Raw genomic sequence first — 19034 nt, 5'->3', positions numbered from 1 at the left:
GTTTGACATCCCGATGACAGCCAGAGACGTAACAGAAAAAGATTATTTCCGCACAAAGTCGTTTCTTCTTCCTCTCAGCGTGAGGAAAAGCAGAGCAAAGACAAGGAAGCTTCGCGCTTCGCGTGGTTTACGGGATCGTACTCTTACACGATCGAAAACCGGTTTGCTTCCTCTCTCTTTCTCTCTCTTCAGCTGGTCTTTTTCATCATTAATGATTATCGATGAACATTTGTAATATTCGTGGAAATGACGCCGAGAGGGAGAATGCATGTTTCGATGCGTATTTGAAAGCGTATTTCGACAATAAAGAACTTGGCACACGTGATGCTTAATAATTAAAGGCGAATTCTACTTTTATATAACGACATGGTACTTGTAGTGTTTGGGGAACATTGCGTCCATGATGATTGCCTCTCATGGTCGCTTCATAGTTCCCCTCCCGAAAGAGAATGCTGTTATAGGGGTCGTTGGAATTATAAGCTCGATCCCGAAACGAGTCGTGTTCAATACATGTGGCTCGTATATAGACTATACTATACCTACACGCGCGCGCAAGATTGCTTTAATATCGTCGCCCTTAAACGGTATTACGATAATCCTAGAGATTGCGTCACGAATGAGAAAAAGTTGCGTTATTCTTTTCTTACCTCTTTCGAGGGAATTACGTTTTTGGTGTAACTTTGCGGACTAATCGATACTCGTGAATAAGCCGAGTATGTCGGTGCCAAAGTTTGAGGATTTTCCGATTAAAACCTCCCTGCGCACGGCGTGGGAAGACCTGGGAAAATTGCGCTCGTCGCGAGTGAAAGGTAGGGGATGCGGGCTAGAAACAGAAGGGGACTAGGAAACAGAAGGGAACGGCGAACTAGTCGTTGGACGCTCCGTTGAAGCGCGGAGTGGAGAGCCGAGTCTGGAATCGAGGGTCTTTCACGATGAGAGAGCGCGCCATAACGACCCCACCGGGGCGGTGAAGAGGGGATTGGGCGACGGAGGGAAGCGCTCGAGGGTTGAGAGGCCCGTTACGCCACGTAATAACCACGCGAAATCTCATTTCGGAAAACATTTGTGCGAGGTCGAAACGGTTAAAAAAATTGCACGTGACTCGGGAAAAATGTCAAGTAAATGACATGTCTTCTGGAACATAAGTAGATGCGCGAAATAGAATTCTCCGTCGAGTGGGAGAGTGGGAGAGAAAAAGAAAGAGCGAGAATTTGTACAACATACATCGCGATGGATATGTGCTCTTAAAAACCGATGCGAAACGTTAGAGTGCTCTTCGTTATTTAAGTGTTCTTGGCGCTAACGCCAATCTCCGGGTTCAAGAAGCGTTAACGCAATAAACGTTGCGTGTGTAAAACAATTGACGCGGGCGAGAGAACGGATCTAACAAAATCGCGCCGCAAGATGCACATCAGACGATAGAGAACGGCAGGCGGAAGGAAGAGGGAGAAGGTAGAAGAACTCGCGTTTACCTACATAGAACTTAAATTTACCGTGCAATTCACGCGCTCGCGAACGTGCGCAACGAGTACACTTGATGATTATATGCACATATGTCGGGTTATGCACATGCACATTTTGCATCAACGCTCTTCTCCAGTATAATTACCAGAATATTAAATATACACGATGTACGGCTAAATAAGAGAAAGATAATTTCAGTTACGTCGTTAGCATGTTTTTTTTTTCATTAAGTTAAACGTAAACCGAGACCTTTAACGTGTGAATATTTTTCCTCCATTTGACGTCACAACTCATATCAGAACGCGTAGGTAGATAGGTACGAGAGATGTGCAATATGTAATATTTATAGTCGATTATTCAGAGAACTTTTCTTTGTGTATAAAAAAAAAAAAAAAAAAAAAAAAGTTATCTTTACCACGAAAACTCGATCCTTTCCGGAGGCAGCGGCACGAGTCGCAATCTAACGGGAGCGTCAGCTGAAAGAAGAAAAGCACGGGGTCGGCTCGCGCGGCGATCAGAGCGAAACCTGAACGAAGCGAGGAGAGAGCATTTGAATGTACGGGCGGGAATAGTGGTCTCTCTTATATACTAGACTAGACTAGATGGTCGTCCTGGCTGTTTCATTAAATGGAGAAATCCTTTCCGCGACAGCGGCGCTGGCGACGATGACCAACTTTCGTCGACCGGGGATCAAAATGCCGAGAGAGATACCATCCTCCGATCTCTCCGAATGAAACGCGCGGCTTCGCGCGAGAGACAGAGAATCCGGCGAATCAGCAGCCAATGTTGCCGAATTTTCTGTTTCTGACGACACAAAAAATTGACGACTTTGTACGTAGTTACACAGAAGGCGAGAGTACGTGCGCCGGATAAAAGAGAGAAAGAGAGAAAGAGAGAGAATAATGCGCGGGGGCCAGACGGGGAGAAAGAGTGGGACCGCATGAAAGCCACTGAAACAGGGTAAGGTAGAGAAGAGACGAAAGAGACAGGGGAGAGAGATCGTCAATAGCGTAAGACTTATATATACAACATTTAGTTAATGTTAAACATTATACCAAAGGATTAATTTAGTATCAATTCTGCGACTCAAGTTTCACAACTTGATCGGATACGATATTAAAACAAAACGACGTAAGTAAAGTTTGCGGAAATTTATATGACAAATGTCAATAGACAAAGCGTCGCTGTCAGTCTATTATCTATATAATATTATCAGCTAGTAGAATAATAAAGACCTGACTATGATTAGCAGTAATGAAACATAAATTTGTCATAAGCGTTATTATTATGTTATGTCGCGCAGTTTTATGTTCTCCACTTCTCAGTCGGAACGCGAGTGAATAATCTCTCATCGAAATTGGACGTAAGCGACTTTCGCCGACAGATGCGCATTAATATCGCAGCAGGTCGCAATTTCGCGGGGCCCCAAGAGAGCCCGTCATCGTCGCGTCGGTCTTCTCCCGGTTCGCGCTTTTTGCGGATCCGCTCACAAAGGGAACCGGGCAAGCTCCGGGGCTCCGGGGCTCCGGGGCTCCGGGGCTCCGGGGCTCGGGGGGCCGGTCTCCCCTCACGATTACGCCAATGAGTCGACCCAGCGAGGCAGCACGGACAGCCGGCTGCGCTGTTGCCAAGCGGAAACCACAAACCGGCGGCATTTTCTTCTTCCACGAAGATACACCAACAACGCGTTCCGCTCGCCTACCGTATTACATACCTCGTACACGTGGGGAAGGAGGAAGAGGAGGAGGAGCTCGCCGAAAGAGGGTGGTGGCGGAAGGAGGTAAACGCAAGATCGAAATACAATCAGACGGAAGATTACCAACGCGCGCGCGCATTATAACACTACAGCTGCGAAAAGCGACCAGAGTATAAGAGTAAATAATCTCTAAGCGATTTGTGGACGAGACATTTTCGTCATTATTTGCAAAAGACGCCTTATCAGCTGCATTCGACAATACATTAATGATTCGTTTACGATGTCTGAGATAATGTGACTGGTGATCCTGACAAATACAACGGATGAAAAAAAATATGCTCGTTGCACATGTCGTTATCGTCCACGCAAACAATGAGCGATAATAATGATAATTATTATCAACGACAATTATGCACCGCGTCTCTTTTCATTCACGCTTTTTTAATTCTATAGAGAATTGACGCAACTTTTCTTTCTTTCTTTTTTTTTTTTTTTTTTTTTTTTTTAATTTCAATGCGTTATAAAACAATCGACGAAACTATTCGCGCTAAATGTAAGAAATTAGGGACTATTTATATTTCTGAGCGTAACAAAACACAGGTATCAATCACGTGGCGATGCACGCGCGTTTAAATATTGCATGTGGCGTACGAATCGATTAAAACAATTATGTCGCGTGGTAAAATTAAATCGACACGTTTCGCGACGTACTAAATAATAGTGGCGCAAATATAACCTGCGATCACAGATATAGTCGAATAAGTTGAATAGGTTGCAAATTAAAGAAGAGACGACTCGCAACTCGTACATTATTTTTAGATTAGGAAATCGCGTTGCAATGGCAGAACGGAGAAAAATAACAACCGCGATATGTTCGTGCGATCGAGTTGATTTGAACGAAATCGTTTGGGCAAACGCGCGCGCTCCTGCACTTTCTTTGTTGCTCACGCAAGAACTTGACGCACGCGAAACGCGTAAAATTTTGTAGGAAGTGATTAGAATTTCAGCTGCGTAAAACCGCTAGCAGACTTCCTCGTAACACCCGTTTTCTACGGGCAAACGAGGCCATATTACGATAGGGACACGCCATACGCCATACGCCATACGCCATACGCCAAACACATAATGAATTATTTTCCCCGAGACATCGTATAAGCTGTAAAAGATACGCCGTTGGAATACATTTCCGATACCTGTCGATGGATGATGAATTGACTTACAATACAGACATGCAATAGAGAAGGAAGATGTATCTATAGATGTAATTAAATTTAAATGGAATATCACAACTACTGTTTTATTAATAACAGAACACAACAGGATCCCGCTACAATGACAAAAATAAGCTAATATGTAGATTAATGAGAGAAAAAGAGAGAGAGAGAGAGAGAGAGAGAGCACAAGCGGAACAATTATAATAAAAGTGATTATTTCAAGTGTTGCTATTATATTAATAACAGTATCGAATACCGTTTCGTAATAAAAATGTGTAAGATAAATGAAGGCGGAATACGGAATTTTACATAGAAATTGCTACCTCTGAAATCAATATTATTGCGTTTCTTTGCGGCGCGCGGTTCTGCTACAATCATTACTTTTCTTCAATATAATCGATATAAATTGATTTGCATTTTTCACGCGTTAAAAATACATAATTAATATTTCGATTGAAAATATCCACCTATAAGCGAGTGTAGGAAAAAGATTTAGAAATTTGCTACCGATGGTGATGGATAACAGAGAAATGTAGTGAGTAAAGAGGGATGTGCTCGACGAGAGCATTATGAAACACGAGGGAAAATGAGCGCACAGAGGACAATGCGCGGAATTATGTAGAAATTTATGGCGGAATAGACGTGAAAATTATACCGAGGCTATTCTTTCCGATTTATCTACTTAGCGTGTATACAAAGCGCTAGAATAGTTTTCATATTCCGCAGACTGTAGACAAACTGCGTAGACGTCCGGTATTGGAGGCAGATGTAGCGATAGAAGGACGACGTGCATGTGTACGTGTCACAACCCACACGGTAATAATATACAGAGAACAGAAACACACCGGCACACATATCCGGATGTGTACTCGAGTCTCTCGTGGTTCCTTTCATCTACATAAATTTGCAACCGCGTCGGCGACCAAGCCAACCAGAAGGCTCCTTCTACATTCTTCCTCTCCTTGCGATTCGATTGCGTGACGCTATTAAACGGTGCGTAAACACATGTTCTTTTCTCTCTCTCTCTCTCTCTCTCTCTCTCTCTCTGCTGTGGACAATACGGCAGGAAGTTTCGTAAAAATGCAACGTCCCGGAGACAATGGAGACTCGGCTTTTTCCGGCAGATGTGCCGTTATCACGCACGATCAATCAATTTAACATTGGCGTAATTTGATCGCGTTAGATTATTCGTGAATACGTTCATTTGTGTTAAACTGGCCTCTTTCGACGAACAATAATTTCGAATGGTAAAATATTATTATGATGCTTTTAAAGATGTAAAAATTGAATTTCAAATTGCAAGTATCGCATATATTTTATACTTTACAAAGTTGATTACGAGCCGTTGATTAATTCGACGTGAAAACAATGGCCCCGACATATTTCTAACGCGCGCTATCGTTTGTTGCGGACAGTAATCAGGTTTCTGGACAGTTCGGAGAAAAGAAAAAAAAAAAAAAAAAAAAAAAAGAGAAAGAGGTAGAACACACGATCGATGGACTTTGTATCGCCGTCTCTATCTCACGCGCGGCGGTCTGGAATTTCCTCCGATGATTAGATCACCTACGAAATTGCACGGCGAAAGACGGACGATATCAAACGTTTAAGCAAACTGAAACAGGAGCGCTGTAATAATATAACGTGGCAATTGTGGCGAGCATAGGTTGTAAAAACCGCTTACGCAGCTCGCGCGATTACGATTACAGTTACACGAGCCGGATTTACGTTTCGGCTTAAATTTTCGCGAAGAACGGCTCGTAGATGATCTGTTTGCACGCACCTTTAAAACGTGCGCTCGTGCAAATTTCAACGTTCAAAGTAACCGTTGAAGCAAAATATTACAATTTTTGACTATGATTAAATTTATATTTAAATTTGAAGAAAAGATAAACCTTTTTTGTCGGATGAAAAAAAAAAAAAAAAAAAAAAAAACCATAAAACCAGTATGACAAATCGATGATTCACGCCGAATCGGAGCTTTTTTTGTACGGGAGTCACGTACGTTTCGAAATTATCCCCTCCTGACGTTAAAATAACGCGAAAGAATCTCCGACGTCGCGACGACGACGCAACGCTTTGGACATATCAACAAATAATTTGGACAAAATCCGTGAGGAGAAAAGAATTGCGCGATAGAGCTAACCGATTCCTCCCGCCGATGACCTCGAAGCCAATCAGCAATTTTACAATACCTTGATCTCTCGTGTTTGCCTTTCGTGAGATCGAGTGAGAGAGAAAGGATGGAAGAGAGACGCGAGACGCGAAACGCGTTGTTGCCACGTCCCTCCTCATCGAGAGCTATGGACCGTCCAAATACGCTTCTTCCAGAACCCTCCGGCATCCTCCAGTCCCCTCTTTTCTGGGGCTCGAGCCTTAAAGGCGATATGGGTATATCTCTTTAAAGCGCTAGCCTGCGCCGCGACAGTGGTGCTCACGATCGATAGTTTGCGAGCCGCGTCGCGAATGTCTATACGTAAATAACAACAATTTATCGTGTGCGTTTAAGCTACGTAATTTACGTAGGCAATGCATAATCCACGCAGGCGTCGCATATATATAACGAAAGATTAATATAATATTAATCTTGTCTTTCTTCTCTTATTTCTAAAGAGAATAGAACCTCGATTAAAAAATTGTACTTGTATTTCTCAACATGAAATTTCCGAGAGAATCTAAAAGATATAACAACATAACTGTGGATCAACTATCTATCGACAAGCATCTCGATGAATCTGAATCAAGCTATATTACGTGGAAGAGAAGAAGCGTAAAAAAAAATTCAGTCCAACGAAAAAAGATAGATAGACAGCCAGATATACTCTTCGATTTCAATCAGGTGTGTCGGAGCTAAAACCTGTTGGCTCGCCTTCCTCCTTCCCTTTGTGAGCGAGACAGGTGGTTACACGGCTCGGCAGCTTTCTTCTTCTTCTTCCCTGAACAATGGAAGAAGAAGAAGAAGAAGAAGAAGAAGAAAGGAAACGCGTAGCACGGGGGAGAACGCAGGGAAAACGGTCGAAGCTCATTCGGGGGATCCAATTTTTCCGGCCCAAATGCCGCTGCCGCTCCTCGTAAATCCTCCCCGATGAGGGCACAGGCGGACGCGGACGCGACGCGCACGAGGCAAACAAAGACTTGGCGGGCGCGCAGTCCGCGTAACGCAGCGCATTCGAGAGATGCGCGGATTTGCGAAATAAGCGACCTCATTATTGCCAGCAGCCTATGAGTCTGCTATGGCTTCATAACCGAGTCTAAGGCTCCACTTTTCCGACTAGATGTCTATTTTCCATCCTCCTGGGAACTATTGTCGCGAAAGGAAGAACCAACGATCCGAAATGACGAAAACTCGGGCGTTTTGGTCTTTCCTCTCCAAGAAATTTAATTTTTCTATTAATCTTCTTAATGTTAGATCGAATGAAAAAGAGAAAATCCAATTAAATACAACTTGTATATACTCTTGCATGTGTCATCGTGTCATAAATGTGCAAAGATAAAATTAATAAAAGTTGATAGAAAAAAAAAACTGTAAGTAGCTTCAAAAATATAACAAATACATAAATTTATATCGTTTGAAAAAAAAAAAAAAATTTAACAAGGAGATGCGCTGGAAACGTAAATTTTTGAAGATACCTCCGATACGTTTATCGACTGGTTACAAAAGTCTCGACTGCACGTCGACTAGTGATGAGATCGGAGCAACGAGAGAACAATTACGTCTATTTTCGCGTAACACGCGCGCAAAGTTTCCTACAGAGTCGCAAAAATATTGCGCCAGATACACGCATGCGCAGGCGAGTATTCGCGCGGTGTAAGATCCCAAGTGCACTGACCTCTTAGCCGCTATGCGAAAGGCGACTGTGTGTAGGAAAGTGATAGTTATGAATACGTACGTTCGATCGTAATACACACGTCGCGTTATTACTTCCCTTTAAAGACGCGCGATATCGTCTTCCGCCTATTCGATATTGGCCCATTCGCCCAACAGCTGTCTTTTACGCGACGCCTCCAATGAGTCATCGAACGCGACGTCGTTCGTGATGACTCTCTTTGTTTTTACTAATAATCGATAATAATGCAAATGTATGTATATGTACAAGTGTGCGAAGACATATATCTCTCGCTCTCTTTTATCAGTTTAATTTTGTCTGAGTATTTTGACACACACATGTAATTTTATTTATTCGAGAGAAGCTAAAAAAAAATGTTGCAAAAAATCGCATTATAATTAAAATAATTCTTATGATTCAATGCATATACACACATACAAGTGTAGCATCGAGATTGTAATATTTAATTAAATCTTGGCCTTGATTTGTATCGCTCAAACACATAAGAAGAGCAAGAAAAATATCTTTCCATACTTTTAATCCATATTCTATTTCTAGATAGATTTTCTTTCAATTAATACTAATTAAAAATAGTAGTTGCATCATTTAGCAACCGCCTTCGCGAACGAGCTTACTGAAAAGAAGATAGAAAATAAAATGAGCCGGTAGTTTGCGGAATGTGCCACAGAGGGCAGCACGTTCCATGTGTCTGATTCCGAAACGGGGAATGAAAAAGGCGCTGCGAGCACCACCGGCCGACGTGTTCGAGAACACGCGGCTTTAATTCGGAAATGATAAATTTCTGCTTTTCCAGCGGCAAACGGCCGAGAGGTTAATTCACAACGAATCGAAAGAGATACTCACGTATTGGCGTACTCTCGTCCCCGCGCTGCTCCAACAATGTCATTGTTCGAACTGCCACCGTCGTATCCAACCGCTAACCGTCGTCGTCGTGGCGCGGGAGCCAGCCGATCTCGTCGTCATTTTGCCAGGAACACGGCTACTCGTTGCATCACTTGCGACACAAACACTCGCGCACTTTCCCGGCACTGTGGCGTCGCGACGCGTCCGTCGGCGCGCGTCGACCACGATCACGACCGTATTTTACTCGTCACGGAACGCGCGAACCGCCTGAGATGGGGCCTGTCAAACGCGGAACAGCCGCATGGTATGGCGACCGCGGGCGCAACTCAGCGCGTACGGCGCTTTAAACGCTACGTCACCGTCTCGTAGCCGCGCCGTCATTGGCCGCTACTACGACCGTCGGCCAATCAGGCATGGCCTCGCAGAATCGCGCGGGAAGCCGAAGACGCTCAACTACACTACTACCCGCGCCGAAAAGTATCCCCACACAAATGAAACTATTCTTGTATCGGTCGATTCGTAAATTCGCACACGGTGCTGATATTTGATATCAAAACAATTACCGTGATATTAGTTATTACTTATTACTGATTTTACGACATTACGCATATATAAATATATTCGAATCTATCAACAATATTTATAATCCACGCTATAGTTATATATACTTGTTCAAAATAAAAATAAAAATTGCTCAATTTTAATTTTGCTTCATTATCCAGTCATTATAAGATACGATTTTCGATTTGAGTTTGGCAAAAGGAACTATAATACGCGTTACAATACGCGTTAAAAAGCGCGTGAGAGCGCAATATTTTTAAGCTAATTTATTAATATTAACCTACACGCACGATACCGATAATATAGTTATCCCTCTAATTGTGAGCAAAAATGTGACGTGGTAAATTATCTCGATTACTTTGTCAACAAATAATAAATCTAATTTTATAAGAACGATTGATAGCTCTTCGAAATAACAATATGTCGCTGGAAAAATAACGTTATACAACAACGCGGTAACATATTTAGAGACGAATTTTAAAAAGCAAAGAAATAAATTATGAGTGATACCTTTAAAGAGCCTTCCGTTCTCTCTTTACAAACTTTTAATCGTTAGATTCGTGAGCTTTGGCAAAAAAAAAATCCATTTAATAAAAATTAAAAGAAAAATCTTGATTCCAACGCGTTTCTCACTAGAATTGGTCGAGAGTGAAGTTTGCTGCAACTGCAACGCGTATCGTCGTCAAGTGCCGGCACAAACGTATGCGTATAGAAAATACTGACGGCATAAGCCAATCAAGGCTCTTCGAATCAAACCATCGGATCATGATATTGTCAACCAATCAGAAAGCAACAAAATAAGTTTTTATAGTTAGAAGAATATTGTAGCAATCGAACTGTGCTCTGATTGGCTGACACCTTCATCCAGCATATAGTAATGAGTCTTTATTACAAAACTATTTTTGAATCATTTTATTGTAATTACTAATGTGCCATAATTGCCAACAATTATTATGACAGGATAATGTTACCCCTACTTTAATTACCTCTATCTCACGTTATCAAACTTACTATTTTTGCGTTCAAAAATAATGCTATGTGTCGATATAACGGTCGCTTTACGGTATTCAGAGAGAGAAATTAGAAAAAGAGAAAGTAAATGATGATTGATACCTTCAAAAAATCCTTCGTTATATTTACTTGGAAAATCTTAATCGTTGGAGTCGTGATCTTTCAAAGAGGAAAAATTCATTCGCGAAAGAAAAAAATAAACTGTCCCGGTTCCGACACGATCACTAGAACTAGAACTGGTAAGTCAAGCATAGACGTACAAAGTACATAGATGGAGCATCATCTGTCGAAAAGTAGACTAGGTTCGAATATATACTTATTGTGATTGGTAGATAGTTTGAGACGTTTCAAGCGTCGAATAGACTTCGCCTATGTACTTTGTATGCCTATGGAGTAAAGTTGCAACGCGTGCCCTCAAGATGGCGATACAGACGTATATATATTCGTCGTCTGATATGCGTGTGTTGATTACTACGCGCGTGTAAAGCGAAGCGTAACAGTGGTTCCGCAGTTTAGTATTTAAAAAAAAATGGGAGTAAATTATGTGATCAAATAACCGTCCGTTTTCTACTCGCAAAGTTCTAATCGTCGAGTTCGTGATCTTTGAAAGTGCGAAAGTAAACCTAAAAAAAAAAAAAAAAAAAAAAAAAAAGAGAGAGAAACTCGATTTCGACGCGATCCACTAAAGCTGATCGCGAGCAAAGTTAGTTGTAACGCGTGCCGTCAAGATGGCGATACAAACATACACATACGCGTCTGGTACGCGTGCGTCAATTTGCGTGCTTGTGCGATGTAAGCAGAGCGGTTTGTGTCGTATGTTCGAAAGCGTTTTGACCGAATTTTCCGCAACATCGACAAATGCTCAGACGCAGTGAGCGACGTGAGATCGACAAGTGCTTTCTGGCAGCGCGATCGAACGATGAATTATTTGAACAGTATAGCAGGCGGCACGACCACCGTCGACTCGGGTTTGCAGCTCAACAATGTCGAAATTCTCTACACGAAGGTACAGAGGATTTACATCAAGCCCCAGCATAAGGAGGAGCGCCAGCGGGATCTCAGAGTCAACGTCGAGATTCACGCTGGCATCAGTCCGGTTTGTCGTAAGGTAACTTTATGGACTTTTTATTTTTATCATTCTTACTCTTTCACGTGTAAATGTTTATTATTTTCGTCTTTTAATTCTCTGTGTTTGTGATAAACGTTGGATGGAGATTGATAAATCTTATTCTCAACGAATAGACTCTTGGTTTTTTCTCGTTTCAGAGTTTATGCGTTTTGCTAGCCGATGACGATGATCCTTGTTTCCTTTATTCTTTATTCATCACCGAAGAGGACTTTAAAGTGCTGAAAGCACAGCAGGGTCTCCTGGTTGATTTTGATAACTTTGCCACTCAGTTGATATGCTTGTTGGAGCAATGTCATATTCCGGGTACAAGCGTGTCAAAGACACCACCAAAGTTTCTTTTGCTGTTGGCAGAAGAAACTGGAGATTGGAACTTTAAGCTTGTAGAAACAAATAATTTCAAACATCTTTGCCATTTGAGTTTGAATATATCACCTGCGAGTGACTCTGATTTGAAGACACATATGGCAATGAAGATTAAACAGTTAAAAGAAAATGTGTTGCAACAGAGTAGAGATGCGGTTGGTTTAGAAACTAGATTAAACGATTTAACGAGTAAGCTAGAAGCGAAGGCAAAAGAACTGGAGCATTTGGAGCAAAAATATCTGACTGAAAAAAGCCAGATACAAATTAATTCCTCGCAGCAAATAAGTATAGAAAAGGACAGGTATATACATACATATTTACACATGCATATATATATATATATATATATATATATATATATATATATAATATAAATTATATAACATAAATAATATATTTTTATTATATATATATATATATATATATATATTTATATATATATATATATATATATATATATATTAATGCAATGTATTAACATTTTTCAGATTAGCTCAAGCACGCTTAGAATGGCAACGGCAGAATGAAAAGGAAAAAATGGAAATTGAGCAGAGACACGCTGAAACTGTGAAACAGTTACATACAGAAGTTGCCGAATTACGGACACAGAACATAACATTTAAAGATAAGCAATCCTTTTTAGAAGCTACAAATACAGAGCAAGTGAAACAACTGCAGAATCTCGAGAAGGAACTTAATATCGCCCAACGAGATTTGGCACAACTCAAGAAGCAAAACTCGAAATTAGATGTAGATTATCACGACAAAGATAAAGCTGTTAACAACTTGCGTACAAAAGTAGCTGTGCTCGAACAAGAGCTCAAAGACAAAACGGTGATCATTAACAAGCATATGGAAATGCTAAAGTCGGGTAAAGAACAAAAACAGCATTTGGAGGATCTTTTAACCGAGAAGGACAGTCAGTTGCAACGCAAACAAAATTCCTTGAGAGGTTTAAGCGACGAATTGGTAAAAGCCAATGAAATTTTAACTAAATTACAAAATGAACTTGCATCAACCAAATCCAAATTGAAATTAAGGACGAGTATAGCGCTCGAACAGGAAAGATTATTAGATAGTAAGCAGAAAGAAGTTGGCCAATTGGAAAATAAAATGGAGGGTCTTATCAGGGACAGCAAAGATGCAAAGAACGAAGTAACAAATCTAAAAGAGCAAGTTAAAACGTTGCAACATCAATTGGAAGAAAAAGAAAAGACGATAAAAAACAATGATAATGGTAAAGCTACTTATTTTTTTTTTAATCTGTGTCAAAAATTCCTACACAATTGAGAAAATTAATATATCATCTTTCATCTTTTTTTTTTTGCAGTAATTAGTTGGCTGAATCGTAGACTAGCGGACAATCAGTCGCCTTTACAAAGTGCTACTACGCCAGCTCCAGTTTTAATTCCATCCACCGTTCCGCTAACGTTACCCAGGACAAATAAATTATTTCCTAACCGATACGAAACGCGTACACCTGCACCTAATACGACACAGTCTAATACGTTATCGGGATTGATGAAAAATCCGATCGTGCAAAATCCAAATATTCATCAGACCACTCGTACGACAGCTCGATCGATGGGTGTCGGTGTAACGGAAAATTCTGTGGGCTTAACGACCTTCAATAAAAGTCCGTTAATCTCGAGCACCAGCACACCTATGGAGCGCTTTAATACGTTGAATAAAGTGTCGGGAAATCCGCCAGCCTCAACTTCAGCGCCGACTATAATTGAAAATAATAATGGCCCGACGGTGATCTCGAATGGTACAAAAATAAAAACCGCAAGTGTCGGTTTGCAGGGTGGATTAAGACGAGCAGGTTTGTCCGATAAACCGATTTTACCTTCGGCATATTTTCCTAAAACATTGCATTAATTGTTTGAGAGTAAAAATGTAAAAACTGAGAAGTTGAACTCGTATTTCAGATATTTTAAGAATCAAAACGTAGGAACGACAAAGCTGCAATATTGTCATTAACGTGACAATATTTCAAGTTTGTCTTGGTGATAGTACAAATAATTTTAAGAATAATAAGTATTATTTACATGATATTTTTCACAAAAAATTTATAATCCTACATTGTCATCTTTTTATATACAAAAATAATATATTTGGTTAGTGTTAATCTAATTTTGATGTATCAATGTAGGATTAGTAACAATATATAGTGTCGTATGTATATATTCATACACACATACATACATTCTGATCTCGCTTATTACAGCATAAAATGTGTCAAATATTACAGGTGAATTTTCCATTTCTCGTTATAATTAACTTTTTGAACAGCTCTACTTTGCTTTAACATTATTATTATTATTATAATTATAATGAAAATTACTTTCAATTTTAAATATTTATAAATATTGTTTGTTTAGCGAAATTCGTCCCTCAAGATTTACAAACTATAATAATACGCAATAATATATGTATATATAAATCACACACAAGAAAGTTGCAATTTATATTAAAATATTTTTTTTCTCTTGATAATTCTAAATCTTAATGTGTTTTTATATTTAACATACTTGTAAATTGTAGAAACTTATGCCAAATACTGTCGTAAAGTAAAATGTAATTTTTATGGATTGATAAATTTGAAACAGCTATTTTAAGATTAACGCGACACACAATTCATTCATTTATCACGATCACGACTAATTATCACACAACTGATAGCTAATAATTAATTTTTACATTATTAGATTTGTAATTATATTTTTGTATTTAAAGTATTCTACTTTTATTCTGATAAGTACCTGGAAAATAATTTTAACTCTTTGTAGATTTTTTTTATATAATAGTTGTATAAATATCTTTATATATACATATATATGTATGAAAAAATTGAAAAGTAGAATATATATATATATATATATATAGAGAGCTCTCTAATTTTACGACTCGTGACCGAGTAAAAGGTCAACTAAGGCCATTAATGCAAACGAAAGAATGTGCCTTTTATATCGCAAAATAGATTAGAATTTTGCTATAAATATATATACATATAATTTATTGTACATTTTTATAAAAAATTATCCGAGACAAATTATTTGTTAATTACAATATTGTATAAAGAGAAAATTTTTAAACAAAATATTTTTTAAATTGCATATTATGAGGTACAAATGTATCAACTAAATTCAATTGTATCAAGCATGTCAATTTATTAAATTACATAAATAGAGCAACAGTATTAAATATAATAAATAACGATGAAATGACAAATAAATGATTTCATATATTTTACTATTTTTGTACATAGAATTATAATAAATGTGTGTATATGTATATGTGTATATATATACAAATACACACTCGTATACATATACATATAAAATATATATATATATATATATATATATATATATATATATACTTATACCTCTATATATATACATATATATATAAAATAGTACAAGGATATATTTTTTTATCTATGGATATGTGTATATATATATATATATATATATTTTATATATATATGTATATGTATATACATATAGAAAGCTGCCAATCTCGTAAGATAGTAAAGTACAAATATTTTTTTTTTCAGAGTATTAGTTTATAGCAAAATATTCAGAGAACTGACAAAAAATATAGAAAGATATTATATTTCTATACATTTTTATGCACAATATATAAGTATAATTATTTACACGAAAAATCGAGACTTGTAGGTTCGAGGTTAAAGTTATATGAGTAATAGCATGTAGCGAAATTAATTTTTTGGAATGCAAATTATACAAACAATACTGCTTAAACGCGTTAAGAAGGTAATAAAATATTGTCAGTATAAACATATTAAATAATGTACATTAATTCATGTGTCAATTGGAGTGGAAGATACACTGTTATGCGGTAGGTCTGTACATCCCATATCTAAAAGAGGCATGTCCATTCGTTTACGTCTGCGTTCGCACTTTGGGCACGGTTTACTTGCGTTTAAACAGTCTGTATGAAATACGGCATTACACGCCCCGCACTGTAAATAAGTTAATTATTCTAACAATAAGATTGTCAAGATTGTTGTATTAAATAGGGAAGAAAGAAAACGAAGAAAAAGACGCATTGCTTACCCGAAATGTAGATTCCATATCAAAGGGATAAATGACTTTTGTATTATTACAGACTTCGCATATAAAACCTTTCTGACTGCAGAGCCAACAATTGATTACATGATTCCTTGCAAACTCAACTACTTTTTGAAGTTGTTGCGCGAGAATTCCATTGGGTACGTCAAGAAGGTCTAAAACGGAATATTGATGAACATGTTCGTACAAATAGTCTCTAGGAGCGACCTTTTTTTGCAAGGACTCGATGATGGGTTCACGACATGTGAATAGATACGCTCTCAACAGGTTTAACTGAATACGTAAGGATTGCAATTGAGCCATAGTGTCTACAGCCATGTAAATTTTTGGGTTCAGGATCTTCAAGTCCAATAGGGCCGGCTTGTCTGTTAAATATGCAGCGGCTTTTCGGCTAATTTGATACTGTTTCAAATCCCAGTTGTGAATCATACGCGACGGTATGAGATATTGTTCCTCCGCCATGCACTTTGAACAGTAATAATTGCCCGAATACGAACATACGTGCGCTTTGGAAAAGGTCATACCGACTGGCTCACCGCAATCAAAACAACTGTAATTTTGAACATCTAAACCTTTTTCCCTTGGGATATTACCTAATTGTTCTTCAAAATTTATCACAACCTGAAAAATAATACACAAAAAAAATTAGACTTTAATCATGTTAAATTTAAATGACAAAATTATCTTTAAAGATTCATAAAATATCTTAAGCAAGTATATATAGTACATATCTTTAGCTCCAAGTACTAACCTTTGGCTCGGGTTGAACTTTAGATCCTTCTTCAACAGTCTCCTTTCTTTTTGGATATTTTTTAAAGAATTCTTGCAGATCTGACACTGTATTATTTCCCGCAGTTTGGTAACTTTGGATAAGCGCGTCGTATGTAGGACCATCGCCAGGTGTACGAGGGGCATCCTTTGCAGATCCGTGAGATATCATAGACGAAGTTAAAGAAGACTGGCAATCTTCAAATGACGTCGACCATCCTAATTTTCCTATTAATGAATTTCCTATAGCGGATGCAGTGGTATCATTAATGATATCATTGCCTCTCAAAGTATCTTGTAACGCTTGATCCTCCATATCAGCAGCAATATTATCTGCATTCTCTTTTCCTGCATCACCATTTGACATTTGTTGTACTTCCTTGACCTCTTGTTTATCTTTCATTTGGTTTTTTATCACAGTATCTTCAGAATTACTGCGTAACTGTTGAGTCACCCTGCCTTCCTGCGTTCTGTCTACTACAGTATCCACAGAATTGTTGTGCAAATGTTGGACAATATTATCAGATTTTTTATTAGCTAAAATTATTTTCAGTGCCTCGTCCTCACTGATAGATGCTACATTATTAAACATTGATTGCGAGGAAGTGAATGACCCTATTCCAATTGAACTACCGATAGAACTTGCAGTTTCTACTTCGTCAAAGTTATCAGTCAATTCGGTGGTTATAGTTTTCGCTATATCTACCGCACTAAACACGGGACAAGACTTCATTGGTGGCGACCAAATGCCAGCTATCAATAAGGGAGTACTGGACCAAAAGTTTAAAAGACTACTATTACAAGCCAACTCGAATCGCACATAATCCAAGCTTTCTATTAATCTTTGTGCAACTTCAACAAGATCTATATCCCTGATGTAAGCTGAACGATTGTAGTATGGCTTCAAAGCCGAATTGTCCCTCCTTATGGAACAAAAGTAGCTAGCTAATAGACCTTCGTTCAATGCCAATCGTATCCAAGCGCGACAATATCCGACCTCTGTGGTAACCTGACTCAACGCTTGTATCTGGTCTATGATCTGACGGTGAGAAAAGACAAGCAGCGGGCCCCAAAAGCTTGGCTGTGGCATAGCGTCGAAGTCGGGACCGCTGAGAGCCTCCGTTACTCGATTTAACAGACTGTCCTTCAAACCATGCAGAAAGATGGCCTCGAGTACCGAGCATAGGGTCATGGTCTCGTCGCAGTTGCCGACAACGTCGTCGTCGTCGGCAATCCTTGGCGCGCTCTGCATCTCCATGACGCTCGTGTTGAGCTGTTTTTGCAGGGAATCCCTGACTAACAGGTTCCTCTTGTTGCCCGCTATAGAGTTGACCGTCTTCAGCAGCGAATTCATCTTGCACGCTATCGATATAGTACGTTACAGCGAAAATACGTCTTCTACGACGATGTCGTCGCTGGAGCATCTTCGCGTTGTGAGAAAGGCAGAGGATCACCCGGAGTCCAACTAACCCTCCGGAGATGTCCTCGTGATGTCGTAACTACGCGTCGCCGTCCTCGGAATTACGCTCCAAGAGCGCTGTTATGATACTGACAAAGAGACGAGGAAGTGCCATCGCGGAGTGATGAAGTCATCTTACACGTAAGTGATAGCGCCAGACGATAAAGTCCACTCGTGTCAACGTTATCGTTCGAGCACTGTTTGCGTGAATAAGTAGGTTAGATCTGGAAGAAACAAAACATTTGTGACCATAGTCCTAGGCTCTCTATCTCTCTATCTTTCTTTTTTTTTTTTTTTTTTTTTTCTCTTTATTAATCACAACGCACGTTCGGATTTAAAAAAATGCCGATTAATTAATCTCTCGCGTGTTTTTTACATTCTTTCTCACGCGCAATAGTAATAGATTTTTGCAATGTCATTGGGAGAGATCGCCAACTACCACTTTGAAACTCATTTCGCTATCAACCAGCTGTTCACTACTCATCATCACTGATCACTATTGTTCACTGTTCACTGTTCGCCAACTCCAACTACGCGTCGGGCGTCAGGCGGTTACTTTCGTCACCTCATTTCGAGGACAC

The 19034-nt window shown here is 39.2% G+C and overlaps 3 protein-coding genes across 6 annotated transcripts in view; 1 reads left to right on the top strand and 2 right to left on the bottom strand.

The window, feature by feature from the left end:
- The window catches only part of Ipk1 (Inositol phosphate kinase 1), an 82517-nt gene extending 72791 nt beyond the window's left edge, over positions 1-9726 (bottom strand). Inside the window, exon 1 of the mRNA XM_072894748.1 lies at positions 9063-9726. The gene's annotated coding sequence lies outside the window, so the exon portion shown is untranslated. The remainder of the gene's footprint in view (positions 1-9062) is intronic.
- Positions 9727-11106: 1380 nt separating this feature from the next.
- Positions 11107-16257, top strand: Sas-6 (Spindle assembly abnormal 6). 2 transcript variants are annotated; one of them, XM_072894636.1, is made up of 5 exons: positions 11107-11742; positions 11901-12427; positions 12615-13363; positions 13457-13951; positions 15689-16257. In XM_072894636.1, exons 1-5 carry the CDS (start codon positions 11554-11556, stop codon positions 15694-15696), a joined length of 1968 nt encoding a protein of 655 aa, XP_072750737.1. In that variant the 5' UTR covers positions 11107-11553; the 3' UTR covers positions 15697-16257. The 2 variants fall into 2 exon arrangements, with proteins under 2 accessions (XP_072750737.1, XP_072750736.1); XM_072894635.1 differs by lacking the exon at positions 15689-16257 and having other exon boundaries at positions 13457-15352.
- On the bottom strand, positions 15793-18997 carry Plekhm1 (Pleckstrin homology and RUN domain containing M1). 3 transcript variants are annotated; one of them, XM_072894634.1, is made up of 4 exons: positions 18896-18997; positions 16978-18677; positions 16212-16847; positions 15793-16117 (listed from the first exon to the last, which is right to left on the bottom strand). In XM_072894634.1, exons 2-4 carry the CDS (start codon positions 18346-18348, stop codon positions 15956-15958), a joined length of 2169 nt encoding a protein of 722 aa, XP_072750735.1. In that variant the 5' UTR covers positions 18349-18677; positions 18896-18997; the 3' UTR covers positions 15793-15955. The 3 variants fall into 3 exon arrangements, with proteins under 3 accessions (XP_072750735.1, XP_072750734.1, XP_072750733.1); XM_072894633.1 differs by having other exon boundaries at positions 18800-18979; XM_072894632.1 differs by lacking the exon at positions 18896-18997 and having other exon boundaries at positions 16978-18773.
- Between the last annotated feature and the right edge of the window lie 37 nt (positions 18998-19034).

This window comes from Anoplolepis gracilipes, chromosome 6 (genome assembly GCF_047496725.1).
Source record: "Anoplolepis gracilipes chromosome 6, ASM4749672v1, whole genome shotgun sequence".
Lineage (NCBI taxonomy): Eukaryota > Metazoa > Arthropoda > Insecta > Hymenoptera > Formicidae > Anoplolepis > Anoplolepis gracilipes.
This window is presented reverse-complemented; position numbering and strand designations above follow the sequence as displayed.